Below are 14,415 nucleotides of genomic sequence, written 5' to 3' on the forward strand. Positions count from 1 at the left end.
ATGCCACTCCGGTCACTTCACCGCTGTCCCCAGATAAGGTTTTTAATTGTTATGGTATATAATTATTTTTCTTCATTCTTCTGAGGATATTATGTTGTTTTTGTAATTTTGGCATATCAGGGATATAGTAGCAATATTTTATTAGTCATTCCCGAGTTACGTAAAAATCAACTTACATAAGTCCTGGAATGTATCTCTTACGTATGTCGGGGACAGACTGTACATGGGCTGTGTTAGGGTAACTAAGAGCAAAAACAGGTGCATGTATACTTGCATGTACACAAATGCTAGGAGTATAGTGATGAATTTGAAGTGCTAGTCAAGACATCAAAGGCTGATATTGTTGAGATATCATAGACGTGTTGTCACAGAGATATAAGGAATGTAGAATTGGAATTTGGGGAATACAATGTGTACAGAAAGGATAGACAGGATAGGAGGGGTTATGCTGTTAGTGAAGAAACAAAATCTAAAGTAGTGCATCCAGTTGACATTGGTGGACAGTGCAAAGGTGTGACAAGTACTGGGAAAGCAAAAATAAGGGTAGGAGTGCAGTATAGGCCTAATGACTCTGATGAGTACAACGAGCAACTGTACAGAGGAATAGTGGGCCAGTAAATCTTATAATGGGATTTTAACTTCCTACATATTGACCAGAACTTACTAGTTGGTCACTTGCACACTAGCAAGACTTTTATGGATTTATTGGATGAATGTTTTCTACTGCAGCATGTTTGAGAGGCAACCAGAGGGAGTAATAATCCTGATTTGATTTTATCAGCAGTGAATATTCATGCATTAAGAATCTACAGATAAAGGAATTACTTGGTGGCAGTGATTACAGTGTACCGATGTGGGATTTACTTAGAGGAGTTACTACCATCAGGAGTAAAGGGAAGGGTTTTTGCTTTTGTAAAGGTCTGACAGTTTTTAAATTCTATACAATGGACCAACTAATGATGTTACCAACAGCGAATTATAAATGGAAAGCAATCAAGGGATTAATCTTGGATGCTACTAGGCTTCTCATACCAACTAAGAAATATTGTTCAAGGTTTAGGCCTAGATGAAATAATGAGACTTGTGGCAGAGAATAAAAATGCACAGGATGCATATAAATTATCAGGTGACACAGAACCTTATGGTGGATATAAGCTAGTCTGTAATCAAGTCACAAAGGAGGTTAGGCAAGCGAAGGCAGACTACGATAAATCCCAGAAAAAGGATGCAAAGAAAAACAGCATAGACTTCTTTAAAAGCATAAACAGCATAGACTTATGTAAATTCAAGAAGGAAGGAGGTGAATCAGATTGGCCCACTTGATATTGATGGTTTGACTGTTGATTAATCTGCTTAGGTTTCTGACAAACTGCAAAGGATGCAAAGAAAAACAGCATAGACTTCTTTAAAAGCATAAACAGCATAGACTTATGTAAACTCAAGAAGGCAGGAGGTGAATCAGATTGGCCCACTTGATATCGATGGTTCGACTGTTGATTATCCTGCTTAGGTTTCTGACAAACTAAATGAGAAAGTTGCATCTACGTTCACACAAAAGGAATTCTGTGGAGAAGTGGAGGCCAGGAGTTTATCAAACTAACAGAGAGATAAATGATTTTGTAATACCTGAGAGCAAAGTGGAGGAGAAATTGTTGAAATTAAACATAAGAAAGGCATGTGAGGGTGGATGGGATCTAAACAGTTATATTAAGTGAGGCATTGAAGGAAGTAAGCAAATCCCTAGTTATAATTATGAGAGCATCCTTGGATTTGTAGGAGGTCCCTGCAGACTGGAGATCTGCAAATGTATCCCCAATTCACAAAGAGGGAACAAAGGGTGACATGATTAATTAGAGACCTGTTAGTTTAACTTCTGTTCAGGGGAAAATAATGGAGTCACTCGTTAAAGAAGAATTTCAGGATCATCTAGACAAGACTGCAGTTATAGTTCAGGCACAGCATGGGTTTATTAAGGGCGAAGTCTTGTATAACCAATTTGATTGGATACTAAGATGTGGTCACAGAGGATCTGGATGCAAAAAATTACTTTGATATCATATACTTGGATTTCAGGAAAGCTTTTGATACTGTTGCACATGGAAGACTGCTATACGAATTGGAGCAGTATATCATTCAAAGCAAGTTTTTGCTATGGATAAAGGGATGGTTGAGGGGGAGAAGACAGAGTGGTAATCAGTGGACACTGCTCTTCATGGAATAATGTTATTAGCGGAGTCCTTCAGGGTTTGGTGTTGGCCCATTGTTGTTTTCTATATTTATCAGTGATATTGATAAAGATACATCAGGCTGAATGTCCAAGTTTGCCGACGATATAAAGGTTGACAGGGTTGTTAATGACTATAATGTCAGTACGCTACTGTAACAGGATCTATAAAAGTTGGGCATATGAGCTGAGAGGTGGCAACTGAAGTTTAATATTGAAAAATGCAAAATACTGCATATGGGTAGCAGTAACTCCCGAGTAATGTACCAGCTGTGTAGTCCTACACTCAGGGTTGTGGAAAAGACTTGGGGGGTAATTGGGTAGTCAGATATGAAGTTTTTTGAGCAGTGCAGACAGGCTGCCATAGCAGCTCATGGGGTCTTGTCAATGATATACAAGAATTTTGTTAACAGGGATAAGGAGGTGATTAACCCCTTGTGTAATGCAATGGTCTAGTCACACCTTGAGTATGCATACAGGTCTGGATGCCTTATTTTAGGAAAGATGTAGAGCTGCTGGAACAATTACAGAGAAGGGCAACAAGACTGGTGAGGGGAACAAAGGGGTGCTCATACAAAGAAAGGCTTAAGTTCAGTAAATTGAAGCTTCTGGAGACTAGGCACCTGCAAGATGATCTGATTGAATGGTTTGAGCAAGCTCAATGCTGATGGGATTGTCACTCTTGCTCAGATTATGCACCTGAGGGGCTTAATTCAAATTTAGATAGACAGTTGTAGAATTTTTTTTTGTCCTCGCCTTTTTAGGTCAGCGTTTTTACTGTTTTGGCATGAAATTTTTACGGCCGGATGCCCTACCTGACGGATGCCAACCCTCACCCTTTATCTGCGCTGGGGATATGCGATGGTCATTCCCTGACCTACCGCATCCTCCGTATTTGGTGGTCACGGACTTGAACCCCGGTCTAATCAAGAAGTGTGTGCTACGGACTGCTGCTACAGCCCACCTGGCTACGGAGGTGCCAGTTGTAGAATAGATGTGTGGAAATTTGCTCCTAGCTGGCGAGTTGTTGATTGCTGGACAAACCTCCATTGGTCGTTATGGAAGTTGATAATTTAAATTAATTCATGGAAGAACTGGATGACTAATTTCACCAAAATTTAATTTCTTGCTTTCGCATTTAGATTTCTTTCTTGAAAATCTTGGCACTGTGAGTGATGAGCAGGGGGAACAATTCCGCTATGACATTAAATAAGTGGAAAATTGCAACTAAGGTTTCTGGAACAAACATTTGTTGGCACACCACTGCTCGATGTTGTACTGTGACATTAAAGACAGACTGTACCAAAAGAAATCATCTGCACAACATTTTTAAATTGTACATCTTTTTATTTTTTATAATGCTATGAAGAATTATAGCTCATTTTACTGTATTATTTTAACTGTGTATGTATAAAGTGTGTTGGGTTTAAGGTGTAAAAGTCATAAATATAATTGTAAGTCTCGTGTTTTTTTTAATGAAATTGCCTTAACTTTATCGATATTATCAGTATTACGGAAACTGCACATGCTAAAAAAAACAAGAATGTACACAGTACTGCCATAAATGCTGTCACATGTGTTACTGCATGTAGTCACTCAAAACTCTGAGTTTATTCTTGAACACTGAGAAAATGAAGCAACACAACGCTCATTCAAAATGCCCCACCTTGTTTTTTACACAAGACCTCAAACGTTCCAGCCATTCATCAATAGAAGTAAGCTCCAGTGGTCTCTTCAGGCTCTCCAATGCTCTCCAAGATAGTCCACAAACGGTAATCAAGTGGATTAAGATCTGGGCTGGTAGGAGGCCATTCGTCATGCTTGAAGAACTCAGGCACATTCTCTGTTAGCCATGTTTGGGTGATCTTTGTCTTGTGGGCAGGTGCTGAGTCCTGTTGGAAGATCCATTGCTAACCATGAAGAGAGTCTGATTGAGGGGTCTCACATGTGGCTCCAGAATATCATTCAGGTACATCCTTGCACTGGTTTTCACCTCCTGAACACAAAAATGCATCTTTGTTACACCCTCATAGGAGACTCCCCACCAAACCATCACTGATGCTGGATGATGACCCTTTTTAATGGCCTGACATGCCTTTGCAGAGCTATGGTCATACATGTTGTCATTTTGACGGTTGTAAATCTCCTCAATAGTAAAAATCTTTTCATCTGTGAAGAGTATCTGTCGATGCTTACCATTCGCGTACCGATGCTGCAGTGCCTCTGATCTTTTTTGCCTCCATTCCATCAGAGCTGGAGTTAGAAATTGTCCTGCTCTCCTGCAGTAGGCACTCATCCCTAGATCACTTTTGATTATGCGTGACATCAATCTTGGTGATATTCCCATTTCTCTGGACATGATTTTCTTCATAGGGGATTCCTAGGAATTCTGTTCCCACCGTCTTGATAGTGGCGCCTCCGTAGCCAGGTGGGAAAGAGCAGCAGTGCGTAGCACACGCTTCTTGATTAGACCGGGGTTCGAGCTCATCACCACCAAATACGGAGGATGCGGAAAGGTCAGGGAATGACCACCGCATATTCCCGGAGCAATATGGCCTTAGTTGCTAATGCTCCTAAAAAAAAAAACAAAAAACAAAATAAACCGCCTTGATAGCTGCAGTGGCCCCCCTCACAGTCCTTGGGTGGCCTGTCATCAATCTTCTGTTGTTCATTGTATCTATCAATTGCCCTGTAGACAAAACTTCAGCTTATTCCAAGTGGTTTCAGAAGTTTGAAAATTGTAGGTGCATCATGTCCTGCCTTATGTGAAGACCTACGACAGTAGTCCTGTTTTCTTTATCTCCCCATTCCATTTTCACTGGCTTCCTTTACTAGTTGATGATACCTGTTAAAGAAAACCATACATTAGTACTACACATGATGCAAAACCCACAGCTCTCTGATATCATTTTCTATTTTTATGGGAGTCTTACTTTTGTGGCAGTATTTATGGCAGTACTGTGTGTATGAAATCAGTTTGCAAAACTGGGTTAGGAAAGTGTTTATTTTTGATGGAAAAAAAGTTTTATTTTGTTGATCAGTGTAATGGAATTTTTAAAAAATCCGGCCTTACAATTATTAGTTGTGGATGAGCATCACCTAGAAGTAGCACCTTCAAGTCATTGTCAGCAGCATAGCTTACCCATGACAGCAAGACAGAAAAATATAATGCATTGAAGTATAACCACATCCTTTATTGTTGTAGTGGATCCATGCAGCCTATTATTAGGAGTTTAATATTCATGTAACTTTTGTTGTATTTTAAATTTCAAGTTTTTCTTTTATACACTGCTTGGCTGCTCATTTAGTTTTGATGAAGTTGTTCACAGTTGGACACGGAGTTGCAAATAGGATTGCCCATCATCCCTAATGAGATTCCAGCATGACCCAAAACAACCATAATAATGGTGCCTTCGGTTTTTAATGAATAATGGATTTTTTTTGTCTCCTTCATTATGTTATTTTGCAAAAAATGATAATAGTAATTTTAGGTCTACTTTTGGATAACAAAATCAGTTGCTATCAATGGGAATGTAGCTTCCTCATGACCGCTAGACAAAAAAGATTAACACAGTGAACGTATTTTTAACAAACTATTTCTATTTCAACACCCAAGTTGAAATGTAACCCCAGTTCCCTACTTTATAAAAGTCCCTAGCTAAAAGTTGTAAAGAGCAGTAGCAAAGAATTCTTTGCTACTGCCTTCTGCAAATTTACAAACCGCAGTGTTGGCTTGTTACTTGTTCCTGATATTTATTAATGATGTTGATGTAGGCATTTTAAGATTAGTGTCTAAGTTTACCTTAATGTCATTAATCAGGATATGCTATTCAACAAGACTTAAATCATTTGGATTGACTGAAAAATAACAGGTATAGCTAGAAAATGCCTTGCACTGGATAGCAGCAATATTAGAGTAACATATCACTTGGGTAGTACCAAAATCAAGGTAGTTCACAAGGATTTGGGAGTAACTCTATAGTCTGTTATGAAGCTTTGTAAACAGGACAGCTAGCTCATGTGGTTCTGTCAATTATATGTAGGAACTTTGCCAGTAGAGAAAGAGAATTGATTATTCCATTATATAAACAGTGATTAGGCCACATCTTGGATATATCATACAGACTTGGAGGCTTCATTTTAGGAAAGATGTGGACTTGGTTGTAAAGGGTGTGGAGATGTGTGACAAAATTGCTTATAGACACAAAGGAGCAATTCTGATCAATTGAAACTTAAGTTCTCTAAGTTACTGTGTTTGAAATCAGGCATCTGCGGTACTGTGATTGAGATGTTTATGGCATTGCAAGGATTTGGTACACCTTAATCAGATCACCTCGCAGGTGAATTTTCCAGATGCTGCAATTTGCAGAACTTAAGCCTTTCTTGGTAAGCGCAACCCTTTATTCCATTCACTAATCTCGTTGCCCTTCTCTGTACTCATTCCAGCAGCTTTACATCCTACCTAAAATTAGGCCTCCAGACCCACTATGCAGTGCTCAAGGTGTGGCCTGACCATTGCCTTATATAAAGGGATAATCACCTCCTTGTCTCTGCTAGAAAAGTTCTTGTATATAATTGACAAGACCCCATGAGTTCATCTAGAAGCCTGTCTGCACGGCTCTGAAAACTTCATATCTGACTGCAAAATTACTCCCAGGTCTTTCTCATTCTCCACTACCTTGAATGTAGTACTGCACAGTTGGTATATTACTCTGGGGTTACTACTACCCACATGCATTACTTTGCATTTGTCAATGTTAAACTTCAGTTGCTACCCTTCAGCCCATCTGCCCAATTTTCCTATATCCTGTTGCAGCAGCATACATCATTGCTGTCATTAAAAACCCTGCCAAATTTAGCATTAGCATTAGTAGAGGCAGATGATGCAAGAAAGCAAGCTTATGCAGCATCAGCCAAAAAAAAAAAACAAAAAAAAAACATGCTCCCATTTCACCACTCCCTTCGTTCCAAGTACCTGTCCAGCTCAGCCTTAAATTTATTTAGGCTATCAACTTCCACAACAAAGGATGGAAGTCTGTTCCACCAACCAACCACCCGCTGGTTAAAGGCAAACTTCTGCACATCTAACCTACATCTGTCTTTCCTCAATTTGAATTTATGCCCTCTCAAATGATTATTCTGAGCAAGAGGAACAATTCCATCTGCATTGAGCATGCTCAAACCATTCAAGGTGTTATACACCTCAATCAGATCATCTCGCAGTTGCCTAGTCTCCAGACACTGTAATTTGCAAAATTTAAGCCTTTCTTCGTAAGAGCAACCCTTTGTTCCATTCACTAATTTTGTTGCCCTTCTCAGTACTCGTTCCAACAGCTCTACGTCCTTCTTAAAATGAGGCCTCCAGACCTGTATACAGTACACAAGGTGTGGCCTGATCATTACCTTATATAAGGGGATAATCACCTCCTTATCCCTGCTAAAAAAATTCCTGTATATCATTGACAAGACACAATGAGCTAGTCTTGCAGCCCGTCTGCACTGCTCAGAAAACTTCATATCTGCCTGCACAATTACCCCCAGGTCCTTTTCATTCTCTACCACTGTCAGTGTAGTGCCACAGAGTTATACGTCACTTGGGGATGCTGCTTCCCATATGCAGTACTTTGCATTTGTCAATGTTAAACTTCATTTGCCACCTCTCAGCCCATCTGCTCAACTTTTCTAGATCCTGTTGCAGCAGCGTACTGTCATTAGTGTCCATAACAACCCTGCCAACCTTCGTATCATCTGCAAACTTGGACATTAAGCTTGATATACCATCATCAATATCATTTATAAATACAGAAAACAATAATGGACCCAACACTGAACCCTGAGGGACTCCACTAATAACATTAGTCCACGATGAGCAGTGTCCATTGATTACCACTCTCTGTCTTCTCCACCTCAATCATCCCTTTATCCACAGCAGCAATTTTCCTCCAATGCCACACTGCTCCAATTTGTGCAGCAGTTTTCCACGTGCAACAGTATCAAAAGCCTTTCTAAGATCCAAATATATGATATCAAAGTTATTCCCTGCATCCAGTTCCTTTGTGACCACATCATAGTATCCAATCAAATTGGTCAGGCAAGACTTTCCCTTAAAAAAACCATGTTGTGTCTGAGCTATAACTGAAGTCTTGTCTAGTTGATCCTGCAGTGCTTCTTTAACCAGTGCCTCCATTGATTTTCCTGGAACAGAAGTTAAACTAACAGGTCTATAATTACTTGTGTTGCCCTTTGATCCTCGTTTGTGAATTGGGGTCACATTTGCACATCTCCAGTCCATGGGTACCTCCCCAGAGTCCAAAGAAGCTCTCATAATTATGGCTAAGGTTTGCTTACTTCCTTTGCTGCCTCCTTTAATATAACCGGATAGATCCCGTCCACCCCGGGTACCTTTCTTATGTTTATCTCCAACAATTTCTCCTCCACTTTCCTCTCAGTTATTACAAAATCATTCAGCTCACTGTCAGAGTTTAACTCACCTCTGGCATTCCCCTCCCTGAATAACTTCTCATGGGTGAATGTAGATGCAAAATACTCATTTAGTTTGTTAGCTACCTGAGCAGGATCATCAACAGGTGAACCATCAATATCCAGTGGACCAATCTGATTCATCCCTTTCCTTCTAGAGTTTACATAGGTAAAGAACTCTTTGTTGTTTTTCTTTGCATCCTTTGCCAAGGATTTCTCATAATCTGCCTTAGCCTGCCTAATCTCCTTTGTGACTTGGTTACAGACCAGCTTATATCTATTATAGGCTTCCATGTCACCCAATCATTTATATGTATCCCATGCATTTTTCTTCTCTGTCACATGTCTCAGTTCATGTGACATCCATTTAGGCCTAAACCTTGAACAATATTTCTTAGTTGGTATGTAAAGCCTAGTAGCTTCCAAGATAATTTTCGAATGCTTCCCATTTTGAATTTGCTGTTGATAACATCATCAGTTGGTCCCACCGTATAGAATTTGAATAGTCTCAGACCACCGTAGTCACCTTTACGAAAGTAAAAACCCTTCCATTTACCTCTGATGGTAGTTACGTCTTTGAGTAAATCCCACTTCAGCACACTGCGATCACTGCAACCTAGTGGTTCCTTTATCTGCAGATTCTTAATGCATGAAGAATCACTACTGATAATCAGTTCAAGAGTATTACTCCCTTTAGTTGCTTCTCGAACATGCTGATGTAGAAAACAGTCATCCAATAAATCCACAAAAGCCTTGCTAGTGTGTGAGTGACCAACCCACAAATTCCAGTCAATATCTGGGAAATTAAAATCCCCCATTATAAGACTCTCTGATTTACTGGCCCACTCTATTTCCCTGTACAGTTCCTTATTATACTCATCAGAGTCATTAGGCCTATAACACACTCCTACTCTCAATTTTGATCTCCCAATGCTTATGTCACACCAAACTGACTCGACACTGCACTGTCCAGCAATGTTGACTGGGTTCACTTCCTCGGATTTTGTGTTTCTTAACTAATAGTATAACCCTTCCTTTCTTGTCTATTCTTCCTGTACACATTGTACTCCCCAAATTCCAGTTCTGTATTCCTTATATCTGTGTGACACCACGTCTCTAATATCCCAACAATATCTACCTTTGATGTTCAGAGCAATACCTCAAATTCATCAAATTTATTTACCAAACTCCTAGCATTGGTGTACATGCAAGTATACATGCACTTTGTATGTATTATCTGCAAACTCGGACATTAAGCGTGATATACCTTTATCAATATGGCAGTGTTAGGTGGGTTGGAAAACTGCTAGCTTGGGGGGATACAAGGACTAATAGATTAACAGTAGCCACTGGCAGAGGTTAAGGTGATTCTTGCACTGCTTCTATTGAAATGAGCACAGCCTGGAAAACAAGATGAAGGATATTTCAGAGCCTGCTGGAAGTCATTGCGGTACAAGTAAACACATAGGTTGTGTTAGGGTAGCTAAGAATAGGAACAGGTGCATGCATACTTGCATGTACACCAATGCTAGGAGTTTGGTAAATAAATTTGATGAATTTGAGGTATTGCTCAGAACATCAAAGGCAGATATTGTTGGGATATCAGAGATGTGGTGTCACACAGATATAAGGAATGCAGAACTGGAATTTGGAATCTTGGAAGCTACTAGACTTTACATACCAACTAAGAAATATTGTTCAAAGTTTAGGCCTAAATGGATGTCAGATGAACTAATGAGACATGGCAGAGAAGAAAAATGCATGGAATTCATATAAATTAATGGGTGACATGGAAGCCTATGATAGATAAAAGCTGGTCTGTAACCAAGTCACAAAGGATAGACAGGATAGGAATGGAGGAGGGGTTATGCTATTAGTTAAGAAACACATAAAACCAAGGAGGTGAAGCCAGTCAACATCGCTGGACAGTGCAGTGTCAAGTCAGTTTGGTGTGACATAAGCATTGGGAGATCAAAATTGAGAGCAGGAGTGTGCTATAGGCCTAATGACTCTGATGAGTATAAGAAGAAACTGTACAGGGAAATAGAGTGGGCCAGTAAATCAGAGTCTTATAATGGGGGATTTTAATTTTTCACATATTGACTGGAATTTGTGGGTTGGTCACTCACACACTAGCAAGGCTTTTGTGAATTTATTGGATGATTGTTTTCTACATCAGCATGTTCGGGAGGCAACTAGAAGGAGTAATACTCTTGATCTGATTATTAGTAGTGATCCTTCATGCATTAAGAATCTGCAGATAAAGGAACTACTAGGTGGCAGTGATCAGTGTGCTGAAGTGGGATTTACTCAAAAAGGTAACTACCATCAGGGGGTAAAGGGAAGGGTTTTTCCTTTCGTAAAGTATTTAAATACGAAATTAAATTTCGTATTTAAATTCTATACGGTGGGACCAGCTGATAATGTTACCAACAGCAAATTCAAAATGGGAAGCATTTAAAGAATTTATCTTGGAAGCTACTAGGCTTTACATACCAACTAAGAAATGTTGTTCAAGGTTTAGGCCTAAATGGATGTCAGATGAACTAATGAAACATGTGGCAGAGAAGAAAAATGCATGGGATAAATATAAATTAATGGGTGACACGGAAGCCTATGATAGGTATAAGCTAGTCTGTAACCCAGTCACAAAGGAGATTAGGCAGGCAAAGGCAGATTATGAGAAATCCTTGGCAAAGGATGCAAAGAAAAACAACAAAGAGTTCTTTACCTGTGTAAACTCTAGAAGGAAAGGGATGAATCAGATTGGTCCACACTGGATATTGATGGTTCAACTGTTGATGATCCTGCTCAGGTGGCTAACAAACTAAATGAGTATTTTGCATCTACATTCGCCCATGAGGAGTTATTCAGGGAGGGGAATGCCAGAGGTGAGTTAAACTCTGACAGTGAGCTGGGTGATTTTGTAATAACTGAGAGGAAAGTGGAGGAGAAATTGTTGAAGATAAACATAAAAAAGGCAAACGGGGTGGAAGGGATCTATCCAATTATATTAAAGGAGACAGCAAAGGAAGTAAGCAAACCCTTAGCCATAATTATGAGAGCTTCTTTGGACTCTGGGGAGGTACCCATGGGATGGAGATGTGAAAATGTGACCCCAATTCACAAACGATTATCAAAGGGCAACACAAGTAATTATAGACCTGTTAGTTTAACTTCTGTTCCAGGAAAATTAATGGAGGCACTGGTTAAAGAAGCACTGCAGGATCATCTAGACAAGACTTCAGTTATAGCTCGGACACAGCATGGTTTTGTTAAGGGAAAGTCTTGCCTGACCAATTTGATTGGATACTATGATGTGGTCACAAAGGAACTGGATGCAGGGAATAACTTTGGTATCATATATTTGGATTTTAGAAAGGCTTTTGATACTGTTGCACATGGAAGACTGCTCCACAGATTGGAGCAGTGTGGCATTGGAGGCAAATTGCTGCTATGGATAAAGGTATGGTTAAGTGGGAGAAGACAGAGAGTGGTAATCAATGGACACTGCTCATCGTGGACTAATGTTATTAGTGGAGTCCCTCAGGGTTCAGTATTGGGTCCATTGTTGTTTTCTGTATTTATAAATGATATTGATGATGGTATATCAAGCTTAATCCAAGCTTGCAGACGATACGAAGGTTGGCAGGGTTGTTAAGGACACTAATGACAGTACGCTGCTACAATAGTGTCTAGAAAAGTTGAGTAGATGAGCTGAGAGGTGGCAAATGAAGTTTAACATTGACAAATGTAAAGTGCTACATATGGGAAGCAGCAACCTCTGAGTGACGTATCAACTCATTGGTACTACACTGACAGTGGTAGAGACCGAAACGGACCTGGGTGGTAATTGTGCAGGCAGATGTGAAGTTTTCTGAGCAGTGCAGACGGTCTGCAAGAGTAGCTCATAGTGTCTTGTCAATTATATACAGGAATTTTTCTAGCAGGGATAAGGAGGTGATTATCCCCTTATATAAGGCAATGGTCAGGTCACACCTTGAGTACTGTATACAGGTCTGGAGGCCTCATTTCAAGAAGGATGTAGAGCTGCTGGAACGAGTACAGAGAAGGGCAACAAGATTAGTGAATGGAACAAAGGGTTGCTCTTACGAAGAAAGGCTTAAATTTTGAAAATTACAGTGTCTGGAGACTAGGTACCTGTGAGGTGATCTGATTGAGGTGTATAAAGCCTTGAATGGTTTGAGCATGCTCAATGCTTATAGAATTCATCCTCTTGCCCAGATTAATTATTTTAGAGGGCATAAATCAAATTGAGAAAAAACAGATGTAGGATAGATGTGCGGAAGTTTGCCCTTAGCCAGCGGGTGGTTGGTTGGTGGAACAGACTTACATCCTTTGTTGTGGAAGTTGATAGCCTAAATAAATTTAAGGCTGAGCTGGACATGTACTTGGAACGAATGGAGGGGTGAAATGGGAGCGTTTTTTTTTTTTTTTTTTTTAGTCTAATACTGCATAAGCTCGCTTTCTTGCATCATATGCCTCTACTAATACTAATGCCATTGATAAATATAGAAAATAACAGTGAGCCCAGCACTGAACTTGGGGAACTTCACTAATAGCATTTGTCCACGGAGAGCAGTGCCCATTGATAACTGCTCTGTCTTCTTCCACTGAAACCATCCCATTATCCCTAGCACTAACTTGCCGTTAATGTCATACTGCTCCAATTTGTACTGCAGTCTTTTATGTACAACAGTATCAAAGGCTTTCCTGAAATCCAAGTATATGATATCAAAATTATTTTTTGCATCCAATTCCTTTGTGACCACATAGTAGTATCCAATCAAATTGGTCAGGCAAAATTTCCCTTTAACAAACCCATGCCGCATCTGATCTATAACTTCAGTCTTGTCTAGATGATCCTGCATTGCTTCTTTAACTAATGACTCCATTATTTTTCCCAGGAAAGAAGTTAAACTAACAGGTCTGTCATTACTTGTCACCCTTTCACCCTTTGGGAATACATTTGTACATCTCCTGTCTGTGGGTATCTTCCCTGAATCCAAGAATGCACTCATAATTATGGCTAAAGGTTTGCTTACTTCCTTTCCTTCCTTAATATAACTGGATAGATCCCATCCACTCCAGTTGCCTTTCATATATTTAACTTCAACAATTTCTCCTTCCCTTTCCTCTCAGTTATTACAAAATAATTTAGCTCCCTATTAGTGTGTGATAAACTTTTGGTCTCCACTTTCCCACAGAATTACTCATTTGTGAATGTAGCTACCTGAGCAGGATCATCAACAGTCAAACCATTGAAATCGAGTGGGCCAATCTGATTTATTCTTCTTGAGTTTACACAAGTAAAAAAGTCTTTGCCGTTTTTCTTTGCATCATTTTCCAAAGATTTCTCATAATCTCCCTTTGCTTGCCTGACCTCCTTTGTGACTTGATTTCAGACTAGCTTATATCTACCATAAGCTTCTGTGTCACATGATAATTCATATGCATACCACACATTTTCCTTCTCTGCCTTGAGTCTCGTTAGTTCATCTGACATCCATTTAGGCCTTTACCTTGAACCATATTTCTTAGTTGGTATGAGAAGGCTAGTAGCTTCCAAGATTAATTCCTTGAATGCTTTCCATTTATAATTTGCTCTTTTAACATCATCAGTTGGTCCCACTATATAGAATTTAAAAACTGCCTGAGACCACTGTAGTCACCTTTACAAAAGCAAAACC

The 14,415-nt window shown here is 39.6% G+C and overlaps 2 protein-coding genes across 4 annotated transcripts in view; one reads left to right on the forward strand and one right to left on the reverse strand.

Annotated features, from left to right (window-relative positions):
* LOC150090182 (ATP-binding cassette sub-family F member 2) overlaps positions 1–14,415 on the forward strand; it is a 142,322-nt gene that overhangs the window by 14,836 nt on the left and 113,071 nt on the right. The window lies entirely within an intron of this gene.
* LOC150090183 (uncharacterized) lies at positions 4,071–4,595 on the reverse strand. Its single transcript, XM_090390191.1, has one exon. The coding sequence runs from the start codon at positions 4,593–4,595 to the stop codon at positions 4,071–4,073; it is 525 nt and encodes a 174-aa protein (XP_090246317.1).

The sequence above is a fragment of the Mastigoproctus giganteus genome, chromosome 2 (assembly GCF_048544385.1).
Source record: "Mastigoproctus giganteus isolate SK-2022 chromosome 2, ASM4854438v1, whole genome shotgun sequence".
Lineage (NCBI taxonomy): Eukaryota > Metazoa > Arthropoda > Arachnida > Uropygi > Thelyphonidae > Mastigoproctus > Mastigoproctus giganteus.